Source organism: Protomyctophum bolini, assembly GCF_963924005.1.
Source record: "Protomyctophum bolini genome assembly, chromosome: 18".
NCBI lineage: Eukaryota > Metazoa > Chordata > Actinopteri > Myctophiformes > Myctophidae > Protomyctophum > Protomyctophum bolini.
The window spans coordinates 20,876,076-20,891,404 of NC_137879.1; the positions used below are offsets into that span (position 1 = coordinate 20,876,076).

At 40.6% G+C, this 15,329-nt stretch overlaps 2 protein-coding genes across 4 annotated transcripts; one reads left to right on the plus strand and one right to left on the minus strand.

Moving 5' to 3' along the window:
* Positions 1 to 500: 500 nt before the first annotated feature.
* On the minus strand, positions 501 to 14,625 carry eif2ak1 (eukaryotic translation initiation factor 2-alpha kinase 1). 3 transcript variants are annotated; one of them, XM_080788864.1, is made up of 15 exons: positions 14,225 to 14,625; positions 12,160 to 12,333; positions 11,839 to 11,975; positions 10,753 to 10,796; positions 10,525 to 10,624; positions 9,624 to 9,704; positions 9,436 to 9,529; positions 9,281 to 9,329; positions 8,635 to 9,013; positions 7,245 to 7,353; positions 5,752 to 5,858; positions 2,237 to 2,351; positions 1,971 to 2,050; positions 1,579 to 1,812; positions 501 to 834 (listed from the first exon to the last, which is right to left on the minus strand). In XM_080788864.1, the coding sequence occupies exons 1-15, from the start codon at positions 14,388 to 14,390 to the stop codon at positions 709 to 711; spliced, it is 1,995 nt and encodes a 664-aa protein (XP_080644990.1). In that variant the 5' UTR covers positions 14,391 to 14,625; the 3' UTR covers positions 501 to 708. The 3 variants fall into 3 exon arrangements, with proteins under 3 accessions (XP_080644990.1, XP_080644991.1, XP_080644992.1); XM_080788865.1 differs by lacking the exon at positions 14,225 to 14,625 and adding an exon at positions 12,558 to 12,715; XM_080788866.1 differs by lacking the exon at positions 501 to 834 and having other exon boundaries at positions 1,650 to 1,808.
* On the plus strand, positions 2,515 to 5,745 carry LOC308332780 (ankyrin repeat domain-containing protein 61-like). Its single transcript, XM_080788867.1, has 5 exons — positions 2,515 to 3,209; positions 3,585 to 3,679; positions 3,863 to 4,034; positions 4,293 to 4,493; positions 4,981 to 5,745. Exons 1-5 carry the CDS (start codon positions 3,015 to 3,017, stop codon positions 5,632 to 5,634), a joined length of 1,317 nt encoding a protein of 438 aa, XP_080644993.1. The 5' UTR covers positions 2,515 to 3,014; the 3' UTR covers positions 5,635 to 5,745.
* Positions 14,626 to 15,329: the final 704 nt, after the last annotated feature.

A 15,329-nucleotide genomic window follows, 5' to 3' on the forward strand; every position in this document is an offset into this window, starting at 1 on the left:
ACTGACAGGAGAGAGCTGAGAAGATTCCAAAATCATGGAATGCAGGCCCTATTTGACACCAGACCTAGGGTGCACAGAGTGCATAATTTAACCAACATCTTCCTGAATCCTAGACCTGAAGCCACCTTCCTCATCCTTTGTACTGCTCAATACTGTTGTATGGACTGTAATGACACATTGTACTTTATTTTAGCATGATGCATGCACATTGCAGGTCTATGTGGCAAATATTTGTCAAATATTTGTCTAAATTGCAGAATTTCCCCCTGCGTGGTCAATAAAGTGTAATCTTATAATCAATATAATAATCAATTCATCCATAAAATCACTGCTGAAAACATACTTTTATATCAAGAATTTTGCCTGTTTGTAATTGTTTTCATCTCTGGTATTTGCTTGAATTAATTAATTAATCTGTAAAATTGGAACCCATTCAATTCACACTTTACAAATGGCCACAAATGGCATATGACAAGCTTTATAAATTCCACAAGTGGATGTTTGGTAATCAGATAAATATGTTTTATTGTACAGTTATTAAAGTTAAAAATCTGTACAGCCACATTCCTTCCAGGTATAGAGAACACACACATATACACTCACTCAGACACACATTCAACAACTTGCACCAAGTCATACGATTCTGACAAGGTACAGAGTTTGAATAATGCAGGGTTTTGATAGTCTCTCAAGTGGTTGACATTATGGTCAGGTGCTATCTGAGTTTTCAACGTTATTTTGTGAACTCTGAGTCTGAAGCTCACTGATCTGTCTCCGGAGTTGAATGAGCTCATCCTGCTGTTCCTCCACCCTCCTCTGCAAGCCATGGATAACCTGTAGGAGAAGACATTTTTAGTCTAGCCATAGAATAGGGTCTGTGTGTGTCAGGAGTTAATATGTAAAACTGCTGGACCGCGATCAGCACCAAGCCACAGAAGTACCTCTACATATTTTGTTTTCAAATAGGATTTATACTTAATAAATAAAATATTTAACTTTAATTCTACAAAGGGGCTCTGACAGTATGTCATAGATCATAAGTCCGAGATCCACATAGGAGCCATGCTGTTGATTCCATTTTTACATTGTGATAGATCCGTGTTGCCAAGATACTCACTGAATGCATGCATGCTCACTGAAGGGCGGCCCAACCGATTTTTGTGAACCAATGGCCTTTTCTCTATTGCCAGCCTCAGATACCTCCTATTCTAATGGACAAGCAGATTGCCATGAAAGTTGATAAAACTTGATGCACTAAACTAGGATGAACACGACTAATTTTGGTGACCCCATGGCTTTTCCTTTTCGTCCGACCAATTTACAGTTTTCTGCTAGAAGGGAATTTAGACTAAGAAGGCCCTATGCATTATTATTGTTTTGTGTTTACACAAAATCACTACAATGTTATTTTTCTTTCTTTCTTTTTTTACTTGTGCATAGATTTGGGAGAGTATGTTACATATTAATTCAGAAGGGCATTTATTGAAAAGTCATCATAAATAAGTTTACGCAATCACATTGACTGAAAGATACTCTAACTAAACCATATTATAGAAAGGGTATCCAATCCATCCATACCATGTCTTTACTGCTGAAGAGTTCACTGCATAGGAGTTGGGTGGCATCGGGGCGGACACGGGGGTCTTTGCTCGTGAGCTTTGTGACGTGCTTGGCCAGGACTGGCCATCGCTGACAGAAGGCATCTGGGATCTTCCCTTCTCTGAGATTCTCAAGGGTCCGTACTCGTTCCATCTCTGTGCCAAAGGGCTGGAAAAGCTCAAGGGCTACCACTCCTATGCTGTACATATCTGACTGGAAGAACAACATGAACCACTGTAAAGCAAAGACTCAATACAGTTTCAAATAAATAACTGTTAGGAAGACGGTACAGATGAGATTACAAGTGTGTACATTGCTGTCAATTATGGTGGTATTAAAAAAGAAAAAAAAAAGGTGTCTCGTATATTTACTTTGGAATCATAATGGGTGCCCTGTAGTTGTTCAGGAGCAGCATACACAAATGTTCCAACACCTGTAGTATGTGAAGAGCCTGGAAAATGAGAAATATCAAGAACAGTGAACACTGAACAGAAAGAACAGTGAAACAAATGCCGGTGGCACCATCTAGTGGTGATTTCAGGGGATACATTTAGGTACAACTGTCACAAGTCACAGTAGCATTTATGGAGGCAATTTACAAGTAGAGTAAAGATAGGATAAAACTACTTTTTCATACCAGTGTTATGCAGGGAAGAAGGCAACGATTCATCTACTATTATATCCCTGCAGGCCAGGCCAAAGTCTCCTATCCTAACATGGAAGTCATGTCCATGAAGGAAAATGTTCCTAGGCTGTGAAAATGACAAAAACAAAATCCAGTATAAACATGAAATACATTTATTCTACATAACATGGAGCACCTTATTTGCATTTGCTGTGTACGTGATGCACGTGTGAGCTCACAATATTCCATACTCCTTCCATTCCATACTTATTTACACAAAAACAACAATTCTAAGATTTTAAACCATCTCAGATTACTTTTACTTCTGAGAAATGGAGAATGGTAAAAAGAAGTTTCCATAATGTACAACTTGTTGGGAAATGTTTAAGGCATTGTCCAGCACTCCAGAAAAAGGTTAGTAAACATCTACTACCGGTAATTACATATTTTCTCAAAAGCAGTTACTACTGTCTAAATTCAACTTCCTCAAGCAACCCCTCAAAACCACTATCAGTTCCCATAATTCGCCCCCAACGCAGTGAGGAAATGTATCAGCTGTAACAGAAAGAGTGTTATGTCACAGTTGAGCATTACATTGACAAAGTGACCCCAATGATAAAGTCGTAAAGTTCTGCAAACCACCAAATACCCAAAACAGGTTGAGCTGTGGCGTATATTTCTTCATTTCCTCTTGCATGCAACTGCCACTCATGTCAGTAAATTATGTTCTAAACCAGTAGGACCAGCTTTTGACACCACAGTTAACGTCTGCATAGCATGCAGAGGATACATGGGAGGATCTGCAATGAGTATCATGTTGGACGACAGTGAGGACCAAGAATCTCATATTCAATGTTATGACAATGATTTCTACGTAGCAATTATGGAAGAAGATCTTGGACGCATTGACAGCATATCAAAAAAGCATGGGAGTAATTCTATCGTAAAAACAAGATGCAGGGGAGCCGTTCAAGTAATCCATAAGGTAAGGGAAATGTGTTCTGGTTCTTGTAAATAGTATTATTGAAAAGAGTATTTCACATCTGAAATATCCTGTTCACATCCTGTTGACACTAGTGTCAACAGGATTAAAGTACCTATATCGCCTATATCGGTTGCAAGATATATAGACTATAGAATAGATATACTGTACATGAAAGCTGACTGTATTTCATCAAATGTTTCTTATCTGGTGAGGCAGTGGGGTCTAAGAAAACTATTTTACATTTGAAATAATATACAATATAATAAGAATTTTCATCATGAGCCAAACAAACAGTTTTTCTATTCCTGTTACACATATTCTGAATATTTGACTACCTTCCTCCAACTTGTCTTGTCTTGCCTTGCATTGCCTCAGGGGCCATCTATCCTTCCCCTTCATTTGGCTGCATGTTACAGAAGAGTAAAGAGCATTAAGTCCCTCCTGTCAGCTGGGGCGGATCCCGAATTGAGGTGGCTATAGCACACACATGGATTCACACATGTATTTAACACGTGGCATGGCACCATTACAAAGTATTTAAAGTAGCCAACACACATTTCACTGGCTTTATTCCAGCTAAATGTTTGAGTATATATTTTTTCACTGATACTTCTACATAGGTTTCAACCATCTTATCTCTCTACCATTCACAGGGACAATTACGGACGTAATGCCCTGCACCTGGCGATTATCAGTTGGCCGTGTATCCAAAACGCCTGTCCCAAGTCATCCTCCAGGTTCCAGGCTGCTGTGAACAGCATGGAGCTGCGGTCTGAGGCCTGCCTCCGCATCCTCTGTGACCATGGGGTCGACGTTAATGCGGAGGTAAGTTTCATAAAGTCTTCTACTGGATGAAGGGAGCGAAGACCAGCCCTTCCTCTTATTATGCGACAGAGGCTCTGACCACCAGACACAGCCTTAAAATTTAGCTTTTTAAGAATGTAATAGCACTATTCCAAAGCTGGCATCCAAGAGATTAAATAAGGCAATATAGGCAAACACTGTCAAAATCTATGCAAGTTTCATCATCAACCTCCGTCAGTACTTTGTCTAATCTTCCTGTCGGATGTGATCTTATTTTAGGTGAAGAGCCAGCGCCACGAGACAGCTCTCCACCTGGCTGTGAACTATGCAGCTCTGCCTGCCATCCACATCCTGGCCAGCTACGGTGTTGAGATCAACGCAGTGGACAGCACTGGGATGACGGCCCTGCACATGGCCTCTGGGACCCTCTGCAGAGACATTATAACCAGCCTGATCAGGCTCCAAGCAGACGTTCACGCGGTTAGTGTCACATCCTTCAACCTTTGTTTGTATTTATTACAGTGTGTTTGGATATCGAGTTCTGTGAAAATTATGTGCTTCAGAATTGTAACTTTGCAGGGTGTACGCAATAGTGTGTGCGCAATAAACATACAGTAATGCATAGTAGTTACATTTCAGCTTTATCTTTCTCATCTGGATTAAACTGTGACTTGAGCATCTTTGATTTGCTTCCTCATTAAATGAGGAAGCAAATTTTGCCCCCTAGGGGTCCATACTAGGTCCCCAGCTTTTACCCTCTATGCCCAAATAGCCCATCTACAAACCCACAATGCAAGACAATGCTTTGTGAGCTTATAGATTTGGCTATTTTCGCTGAATGATCACATTTGATCACATGCCCAGAATAGGGACGTAAGGGTTCATGTGGTTAACAATTCTTTGGAAATTCTGTTTCATATCTTATAACATTCTTTGTATTACATTAACACCATGATTGTTTTGAAAGGTTGTGACATCGTCGGGCAACACCCCGCTACACTTAGCTGTCATGGCGGCGACCACACGGAGCACCAGGACACTGGATGCCGACACGAGCTGCATCTCTGAGCTTGTGAAGCAGGGCGCTGTGGTTGACGCGGTGAACAAGGCTGGCAGGACAGCGTTGCAGGAGGCCTGCGGCTGGGCCAATGAGGAGATGGTGGACCTACTGCTGAGGCACGGCGCTGATGTCAACAGACTGACCGCAGCGGGGGAGAGCTGCCTGTATCTGTTCCTGGACCACACCCCAAACGTGAGGAACGGCTCTCTGCTGGCAAAGCTCCTGGGCCTGACGGCCCCGCTCACTTTCTACAACCGAGACCGGCGGCTGCCATATGCCCTGAGACAGCCGCAGTTCTCAAAGCAAAGAGACCAGCTGCTAAGCATGACTCGGCAGCCTAGGAGCCTCCAAGACACATGCAGGAATCACATCTATCTAATGGACAGCGGGGGCAAGAGTGAGGAGCTGAGAAGAATCCTGCCCAAGAGAGTCTATGACTTTGTCTTCAGCTGCTGGGAAACTAAGCACATCACTTTTATGACAGAGGGTGCCAATACTTTCAATACCGGTAACGTCTTTGGCAGTCCTCTGCCTAGACCTCAATACGTTGCGTCAACCTGAAGTTGACTGTCCACAGACGATGACATCAATATGTATGTATTGTAATTTGTAAATATAATGTGTGATGCTTCACAGCCAGGTCACATTAAATTCACCCGACATGCGGAAGCACGTTACCTTCAAGTCTCTATGCATGATCCCCCTGGAGTGAATGTATTCAACCCCTTCCAGGATTTTCCTCAGAAGGCCGAGAGTGTGCTCTGGGTCCACACCTCCATAGGGACCTGAAAATAAACACAACAGGTTAATCCCACAATGAAACACTCCAGGGATGTTCTTAATACTGTTGTTATTGCCATGGCAGTGGTGCAGATAGGAATTATCTGCATCAGCATCACGATTATACAATGGTTACCAAAAAAAATATGCTGTGCAGTGTTTTTTGAACAATACACTCAATCTGAAGCTATACATTTCATGACAAAAACTAGCACTTTTGTTTAAATGTTTTTTTGTGGCTTTTGCCTATATTTTATATTTTTTATAGAGGGATAATAGACAGTAGGCTGACAGGAAATGGGGAGAGAGATGGGGGGTGACATGCAGCAAAGGCCGTCGGGATCAGAAGTCGAACCCGCGGCACACTGCCAGACTGGATTACCAGCCAAGGTGTATACGGACCTTCCACTTTTGTGAAGTACTAGTCCTTACACACCAAAGACATCAAACTTTATATACAGTATTTATCCACATCGATCCATATACTTATTGTTGATAGACTGTACATAATATTTGTTTATTAATATTCAATGCAGTGTTCATGTTATTGACTAAGATTAAAGCCCTAACTACACCAAAGGGACGGTTTTAGCGTTGACCCACGTTGACCCTAGTGATTCAACGCATGGAATTCAATGGCCCAAACCACACCAAAGGGTCAAGACGGTTTTAGCGTTAACTCCTTGCAACCGTTTGGACCGAAGGAGTTGCATGGTGACCCTTCGGTGTGGTTAAGGTTTAAGGTTTTTGATATTTAGTCGACTAAGACTAGACTACGACAATTTCTGAAGACAAAATAGGACTAAGACTAATTGGTGTGTTATTCAAAAGACTAGGACTAAATCAAAATCTGCTGAAAAAATGTATACTGATTCAATGACATAATCACTGCTTTCGCACACCTAGAAATCAGGCGTATGCACAGGTGCGTAGGCCAGTGGACATCAATGAAAGGAATGAAAATACACCCGCACACTGTGTATCTGCTCGGTATATCTAGAACCAGAATCTAAACTCATTATTATCTGATGATCTTTATATTTATTTTCTTATCTTGGTTTAGAGCTTGAATCTTATCTTCCCTTTACCTCTCATGCGTTTCACTCTTACTGCTATTGCTGCTCTGACATCTGAATTTCTGTCCCGGGACCGATCTATTATCTTATCTGAAGTGTGTGTTGATATTTCTATTTGGCAGGGTGATATTTTTTAAGTGATGATTGAGCATGGCTTAGGCGTGCTTTGTAATTTGAGTACAGCTAGAGAGTAAGACAGCACTTCTGTTACACAAATGTGTATTATCCAATTCTATTATTCTTTAAGTAAATAAAATATTTATTTAACCCTGCTCTGTGACTGCATGCGTTACTGAGTTGCATCAGAATAATTACATCTAGAGGCGAGCTCGTCTGTGCACTTGGCGTTCCTCTGTGAGATCCAGTCTTTCAGTGAGTGCTCACACAGCTGCATCTGGATGTAGAGCATCAGATGGAACTGGACCTGAACACATGACACAACGAATAACATGGGTGGAATTTTAAATACCTACACACATAACACAATATTAACCAATATAGATTTAGTACCTGAAAAACAACAACAACAACAACCAATAATATGCATGGCAATTTAAATCTGTACTCTCCTTTATGTCCTATCCGAGATTCAAACCCGGGTCTACCTATCCCTGGTCCAGTGATTACAGCGAATCTCTGTCACTGACGCCCTGCCGGACTCCCATCCACTGCTCACTAGCAGCTTTTCCCACTGCGTGCGATGGTTTACAATTCCCCGAAAATAAACAAAACGATGTAACTACTCACCGAAACAAAGCCTGCTAGACCTTGGTAAAAGTCTATTCTCAAAGCTGGGAAGCATCTCAGGTCCCCAGCTTCTCTCTAAAATGTACTATTTTAGTCATTAAATAAAATGAATTCAACCAGGCAAAACCCGGAAATGCCGTAGTAGAAGAAATCACTATGTCCGGTACATTGCTGTATTAAAATGGCACAAAGTGTCAGTGAGCAGTTACGTAATTTTGTTTATTTTTGGGGAATTGTAAACCCTCGCACGCAGTGGGAAAAGCTGCTAGTGAGCAGTGGATGGGAGTCCGGCAGGGCGTCAGTGAGAGAGACTCGCTGTAAGCACTGGACCAGGGCTAGGGTCTACCATGCCAAGAGCTTAAATTCTTAACAATTCTTACCACCAAAAACAAGTTGCATAGTGTAGCTTTAAAGTAGTGTACCTGCACAGTGCACACATAACACAACATCAACCAATAACATGAATGGACTGCCTTTTACTGCAGTGTTGGTCCAGGAAAGCAACCTATGTTACTGTACTTTTGTAGCTGTTTTGATCAATTTGGGGAGCATTTTAGCTCTAGTTGAGTCAATTCAGAAGACATTTGCCACAAAAAACCAAAGTTTAGAGCGAGTACAATATATTTCATATTTATTTATTTTAGTATAGAGGGTATGCGCATGCTTAAAGTGAATGGCACATCGAGTGGCAAAGCAACATGCAAAGTGAGTTTAACATCATTTAACGTTGTTTAATTCAATCAGATAGGACTTTTCTGTTTGAATGTATGGGCTGTCGAGGCCAGGAAGTAGTTTTTTGACACTCAGTAGGCATTCCTGCATAACTTCCTGGTTTGATGATGATGTCACACGCATACCCTCTATTCTGTTGTACTTCAGTGATAAACCACCTTGGACAATAGCATATGTTATGTGTTAAATTACCACCAAGTATTTTACTGTGTAGTGGATTGCATACCTCACTGAAAGACCTTCTAGCTGCATGTTTATCCAGCCATTGCTGACCCTCCATGCCAATGAAGGAGTTGTTGTTCAGCTCCGCTCTCATCTTGCTGGAGTCCTCCGACGGGTCTGAGTCATCCCAGACCACTGCGGGACAGGTAGAGGGAGTCACTGGTCTATGCTGCCGCTCACCCAGGAACACACAGGGGACGAAGTGCTCTGGGATGCATCGCATCGTTTGGGGATACAGCACCTTCCCCTGATCCGGGTTTGAAACTATTTCTGTTTCTGTTGCTGTTCCATTGCCGGCTATAGCTGAGTCCGGCTCACAGTGACTGGAGTTTTGGAAGACTATCGAGGAACCAGAGCCACTGCTGTCATGGCTTTCATCAGTTCTATGAAGATAAGATGAACATCAAGTCACACGTTAGTCAAACGTTATTTAAACTTAAACTTAGGTACAGGACGGACGTAGCCGAGTGGTGAGAAGGGCTCTAGGAATCAGAAGGTCCCCAGTTCATGTCCTGGCTCAGACCTACATGTCAAAGTGTCCCTGAGCAAGACACTTAACTCCTAGCTGCTGCCCTTGAATTATTATTATTACGGTACAATATTAATAATAAGAATTGTTGTTGTCATTATTATTATTATTGTCATCTTACCCTTCTTGCGTTGCAGGTGATTTCAGTGATGGCAGGACAGGCTGAGAGGCTGAAACAGAAACAGTTCACAAATTAAAACTTATTTTTAATTTAGTGCACCATATCATCACACATTTCTACAAGAAATGTATTAACGGAAGCAGGATGCAACTCACATAATGCCGGCTGAACATGCTCCATCCAGGCTGTGTGATAGCCTACCACATTCACATGCTGTAAACTGGACAATACCTTAACCTCCCTGAGGACCTGCAGTCAAGATAGAGACATGTATAATTCACTGTAGACGTTTGCATTTTAAGTATTACCTGACACTCACATCCACATTAATTTAGTATCCCACCTTCATACAGTCCTGCCTGGACACACTCTTAATGAGAATTTTCTTCACAGCATAATTCTGGCCATCCAGCTTATTTGCAACCTAGAAAAATAAACAGACAGTACTAAAATGTAAAAAATAAAATTCATTTTAGTGTTGGATACAAAATGAAGGAGTTGGCGCGCACAACTCTTGCCAGAGTTAGCTGCAATCCATACCTTTTGTTTGGGTCAATAAAATATTATGTAGTATAACATTAATACAATAACTAGCACAACTACAGTGCATGGAATAAAGCTAAATATAATCTCAAAATGAAAATGTAATTAAGTTTTAGGCTGACCAGCTGACATTTCTGAGACAATTTCTAAACTTATATATTATATAGTATTCTATTGCTAATTTGATCACTTAAATTATTCTTTCATCTTAAAATAACTAATGACCGAAAATAGCCAATTTAAGCTCACAACACGTTGCGCACTCGTGCTGTAATTTGTTGTGAGCTTGTAGATCTGCTGTTTCCGGTGCGCAGCATGCTTTCACAGAAGACACACTCTGGCTTCTATGGAATCCAAATGATTGAAATCAGTCGTGGCGACTGAGAACTTTAATCCATGTGCACTGCAGTGGTTGAATGTGGTCTCCCTGCTCTGATATTGAGATCCTCCTGTGATCAGGTAGGACCACTGTTGGTCCCATCTACAATACTTATCTTTCCATAGGCTGTAACTGTATCTTAACTGCCTTTTGCAACTGAATTTCCCCTGAGGGATCAATAAAGTGGTATTGCCTGAATGTCCAAATTAAATTTCTCGCATGAGTAAGCAGGTGTGATCTAATTAGCACAGTGGCAGAATCTTTAGCACTTGCACAGGTGGACATGGAACTTTAAAAGAATTAAGTGGAGTGGATGAACTACCTTAAAAACCTTGCCATAGGATCCTTTCCCAAGTCTACATATCTCTTCAAACTCATTGAGATATCGTGATGTCTGTGCTTCGAATAGTCCCTCCTTGGGTCTGTGGGAAATAGAAAAGAATATCTCATAGACCTGGTATCTCATAGACGGTAGTGGTATCTTCCTTACCACTACAGCTAGATCAATCAGTAAAAAAGAAAAGAAACAACAAATAATGCTAGTACTTACCGTACAGTAAGCTCCTGAGTATCTGTGCCAAGAAGCTGTGGATCCTAAGAGACAAGAGAGTAAGATGAGCATTGCATCTATACTACAGAAGTAAGTTCAGAGAACTTCTGACAGCATACGACCGGGAAAGCTAAATAAATTGGAATAACAATAGGCAAACCATTGATTGAATTGGAATAAAAATAGCGACACCATTGTTTATTGATTAAATACTTTTATCACCACATTTGGGATTGGGATACAGTTACAAACCTAATGCAATGCTAAAAGGATAACAATTAACAACCCTAAAATAATTTCTAGCTTATGTTTACAGAAGATTTTACCATCATGCAATAAAGTATAAATTAGTGCAGGTGAGCACTGAGAACACAGTGTGTGGGGATGAACATTAGTGATTTCACGACAAACTTTTTACTGTTGTCAGTGTTGACTATTCTAGACGCAATGGCATCAATGAAACATCTGTGATGATGGGAGGCGGTCACTTGATATTTGATAACTCACTCTATCTCACCCAAACGCCCTCTTTCCGCTATCACCCATGCCAGATTTCTACATACAGTAAGCACTCACCCAGAATTAGCCAAATACAGTAAGGAGAAAACTTGAATGATAAGTTGATACTGCCTGCAGCCATCATACTACTATTACTACTACTCCAGGAGACTTTTTTGTGCAAACCCGTGCAAACTATATTACTAGAAAATGGCAATATAACTTCCTGAATAAAATAATTGCTTTGTTTTGTTGATGAGGACATTTGGTAATACATAATAGCAGTATATTAATTAACCCAGTATATTCTCCCCCCACCTCTGTTTTCTTTTCTTTTTCTTTGATGCAAGAAAGATGTATTTGGCGCTGCACGTCGGCGATATGGACATAAGGGCTTCGCTTGCATGCAGGCCCTTTGTCTAAGACACATTTCTTCCTCGGGAGACATATAATAAAGAACCTTGATGCAATTCAACTGATGGAATTGTATCCAACTCATAAGATTATGTTATTTGAAAGGTTAGCCTAAAACTGTTATGATGGTAGGATATCTTTGTCAATGTCTTCATAAGTTATGGCTCCAGTTACCTGTGTCAATAGTGAGGAGCTGGCTGCATGCAGCAGCTCAGTGAAGGCCCTGTTGTGTTGAAGTCTGATGGTGCTGAACTCATCGCTGATGGCCAGAGGGGAGATGAGGTTCATGGCAGCTAAACGTTGACCAATGGCTGTTCAATAGAGAGGAGAGGGCACAAAAAAAACATAAATGCTCATTAAATAAATAAGAAAACAACAGGATGGAACTGCTACTAGAAAATAAGAGACTGCTCTTTGTATGTAATGTGACAACCAACCAACACAACAACATATAAGAATAAGGATCATTTCTGTCCATCGGGGGAGGGGGGTTACCTTTGAACAGCATGTGTGAGCGCGCTGGGTCTCTCTCATAGACAACACACAGGTGCTCTAGCAGAGAACCCAGGAGAAGCTGATTGGGAATCGCTGAAGCAAATTCTTGAATGGTAGGGTATTGCTTCCCACTTCCAGTCATCAGAACCTCACAGTTGTCATCAGTGTCAGTAGCTGAAAGCACAATTAGGAGAATATCAGGAAAGGCAAACATGTTGGTGAAGTCAAAGATAATATAATTATGTATTGTGCTGTTTCATTTTTGTTTCCTACTTTTTAAAATACAATTCTGATCATGACATTTTAATTTACAGCACCCAACCCTTTAGCAAAACAATCAACAAAGTGTTAAAGTTATGATTATGAAAATGATGTAATCTAGGAAAAGCTTAACTTACCTTTAACAATAGCTCTTACTATCATTTCAACAATGTGTTTTTCACACAGGTCCATTTGTTTGTTTTTGCAATAGAATAGAACCCAGAGCAATATCGAATACAATCCTCCAATTCACATCTACAGCAGTGAATGTTAGCATCTTGTTTATGCATATGGGGGAGTGCTCAGTGTTAATGCTTATCTGCCTAGGCCAGTGCACACACAGGCCCTCTCCACCTACCCTTCTCTGAAATCAGACAGGGCAGTGGGCCAGAAATGGGGAAAGGGGGCTGTTCTACTTCTACTTTAGCTCCTCAAGCCTCTAATATTGGTGCTCTCTCTCTCATATTTCATCATTATTGCCAATGTGGCACACAAGGAAAGGACTTATCGTGTACAGAGCAGACATTCCCTTTTTCTTCACTTGATGTTTTTTGGGTCCAGCACCTTGTTTAAAGAACTGTGGGGATGTGCATGTTCTACATTGTTTACACAAGGATTTATTCATCCATTAACAGTAGAAGAAATTACGTAAAGCTAAAAGTAAGACCTTTCTGATCAGTGACACTGTGACTAAGGTTAACCAGGATGTGGATATTTTAGCTAGGACAGAATACAGGGCTTTGTGTTACTTTAAATTATTGCCAGTGACAGAGCATGTCGCACACACCAAGACTTCAGTTCAAAACATTTATCTTTGAAACGTTTCGGCTATCCAGCCTTCATCAGTGTGGATAAATGTTTTGAACTGAAGTCTTGGTGTGTGCGACTCACTACCGTTATTTATTTGATATGTTTTGAATGGTAACGCACCTAAAGTCAGAGCGCGGTGGTCACATGAAGAATAATTCAGTGACAGAGCATACAATAGATAGACAATAGTGTAGTACTGTAGTTATTAATTCTTTAGACTGACCATTAGTGTAACTACAGTGCTATTGCTTTTTTCAGGCTTTGAGAGACAGTAGTGTTCTATTCTCCTTTGAGAATCTCCTCTAAATCTTGATAGGCCTCGTCTACTATTAATAGACATAGTCAGTAGATTTGTGTTGCTACTTGCTATGGGAACAGCTTGTGTAGCTGACAGGAAGTGTATTTCCTGAAGCTAGTAGTACTGATATTTACGAAGACTGCAACAGTAATAAAGGGCAAAGTATTTAGTACAGAAAACACCTTGCCCTCTCCTGTTTTCACTGTCGGTAGACAGGAAGGTTTGGGCAACCAATTAAACAAACAAGTGTTTCTGCAGGTAAACACCACCACCACACTACTCCAGGCTGATGACTCTTGGTAATTTAAGTCAATGCAACAGACATGGGCAAAGTTACATACTATACTTTTCAACTTCGACCTCATGCATGTTTGTGTTGTCATGTCTAAGTGTTAAAGGGTCTATTTCTTGAAAACAATTAAATCTGGGTTTGCTAATTGCATGCAAATTCTTGTATGCACGACCAGTGGCCCAAATCGACATGCTCACTCACATGGCCTTGGCAGCATATGCTTTGTGAGCTTGTTGATCTGCTATTTTCGGAATGTATTTACTATTTACTGTCAAGGTGATAGATTGTGAATGACTCCACCCACCGGTGTTGACGTGAATTGAAGTCTAGGGGTCAATCACCAAACAGCAACAAGCTATACTGTACACTACTTTTATACACGTGACATACTGTACTGTACTTACTGTCAAACTGGACTTCCTCCTCCTCCTCTTCGCTTGTCAAACTGAACACACTGGCCTCGTGTCTTGTTTTAAAGTTGCGGTGAATCAAGAGGTTGTTACTACTACCACTACTAGAACATTCCTCTGACCTGAACGCTGCAGCTGTTGTGGTGGTGGAGCGGTACATTAGTGTACGTTGTGTGGTTACGCCGGTTGAGCGAGTTATTTAAAAAATATATTAACAACGCCAAGAGATACATACGTACATATCTACGTCCAGACCCGACAATTTATCCAGGATTGGTCATGCCTCACCCGTTTCTATAATTCGATATTCTGTGATATAAATAACGGTAAAAGTACAGCTTACAGTTTGGCCAATGCCCAGATAAGTACAGCGGATCAAGTGTCGGCCGCCATGATTCAACACACACACACACACACACACACACACACACACACACACACACACACACACACACACACACACACACACACACACGTAGAGGCACCGTCTGACAATATGAACATGTACATGAAAGGATATCGAACGAATATATTGTATATAGTATATATTAACTTGTAATAAAATAAATAATTCGCACCGTGTGGTACAGTGTCCATTATATATATATCATTTACATTTTACCTATAATAGGAAAAGGAATATATCATGTGATTTCTCAGTGTAGTTGATTATTGATAATCCCTAACGCTCTACTCCGCATTGGCCAGCGTAGGTCAGGGGGACAGATGATGAAATCACTGAAATGTCTATTATTTTGAGGATTCAACAAAAACAGCTAGTAAAGTTTCTTTCAAGAAACAGTATTTTATTATTCATAGTTTCTGAGGTTAGGGCGATTTAATATTCTTTAAACAAAGTTGAACCATAGATACATTCATTTACATTTTCTATAAATGTTTTTTTATTTTTAATGTATACAAATAGTATTACGCCGGGGATTTTTATTTGTTTAAATGTTGAATTTGTTTAGTATATTCCTTATGCACTTTATACATTATTATACCTTGCAAATTGCATTGTGTACAAAAAAGCGACTGCGCATATTCCGTGCAAAATTGATCCTCCTGGTGTTCCTGTTAGCGCGCGTTGAACCGCTCA

Excerpts from the sequence above, each read along its gene's own strand:
- LOC308332780 (XM_080788867.1), top strand. The coding sequence starts at position 3,015 with ATGGGAGGATCTGCAATGAGTATCATGTTGGACGACAGTGAGGACCAA. Across the intron at positions 4,035-4,292 it reads GGGTCGACGTTAATGCGGAG|GTGAAGAGCCAGCGCCACGA; the intron begins GTAAGTTTCATA and ends ATCTTATTTTAG. Across the intron at positions 4,494-4,980 it reads TCCAAGCAGACGTTCACGCG|GTTGTGACATCGTCGGGCAA; the intron begins GTTAGTGTCACA and ends TTGTTTTGAAAG.
- eif2ak1 (XM_080788864.1), bottom strand. The coding sequence starts at position 14,390 with ATGTACCGCTCCACCACCACAACAGCTGCAGCGTTCAGGTCAGAGGAA. Across the intron at positions 9,530-9,623 it reads CCAGGCAGGACTGTATGAAG|GTCCTCAGGGAGGTTAAGGT; the intron begins GTGGGATACTAA and ends TCTTGACTGCAG. Across the intron at positions 7,354-8,634 it reads CTAGAAGGTCTTTCAGTGAG|GTCCAGTTCCATCTGATGCT; the intron begins GTATGCAATCCA and ends TCATGTGTTCAG.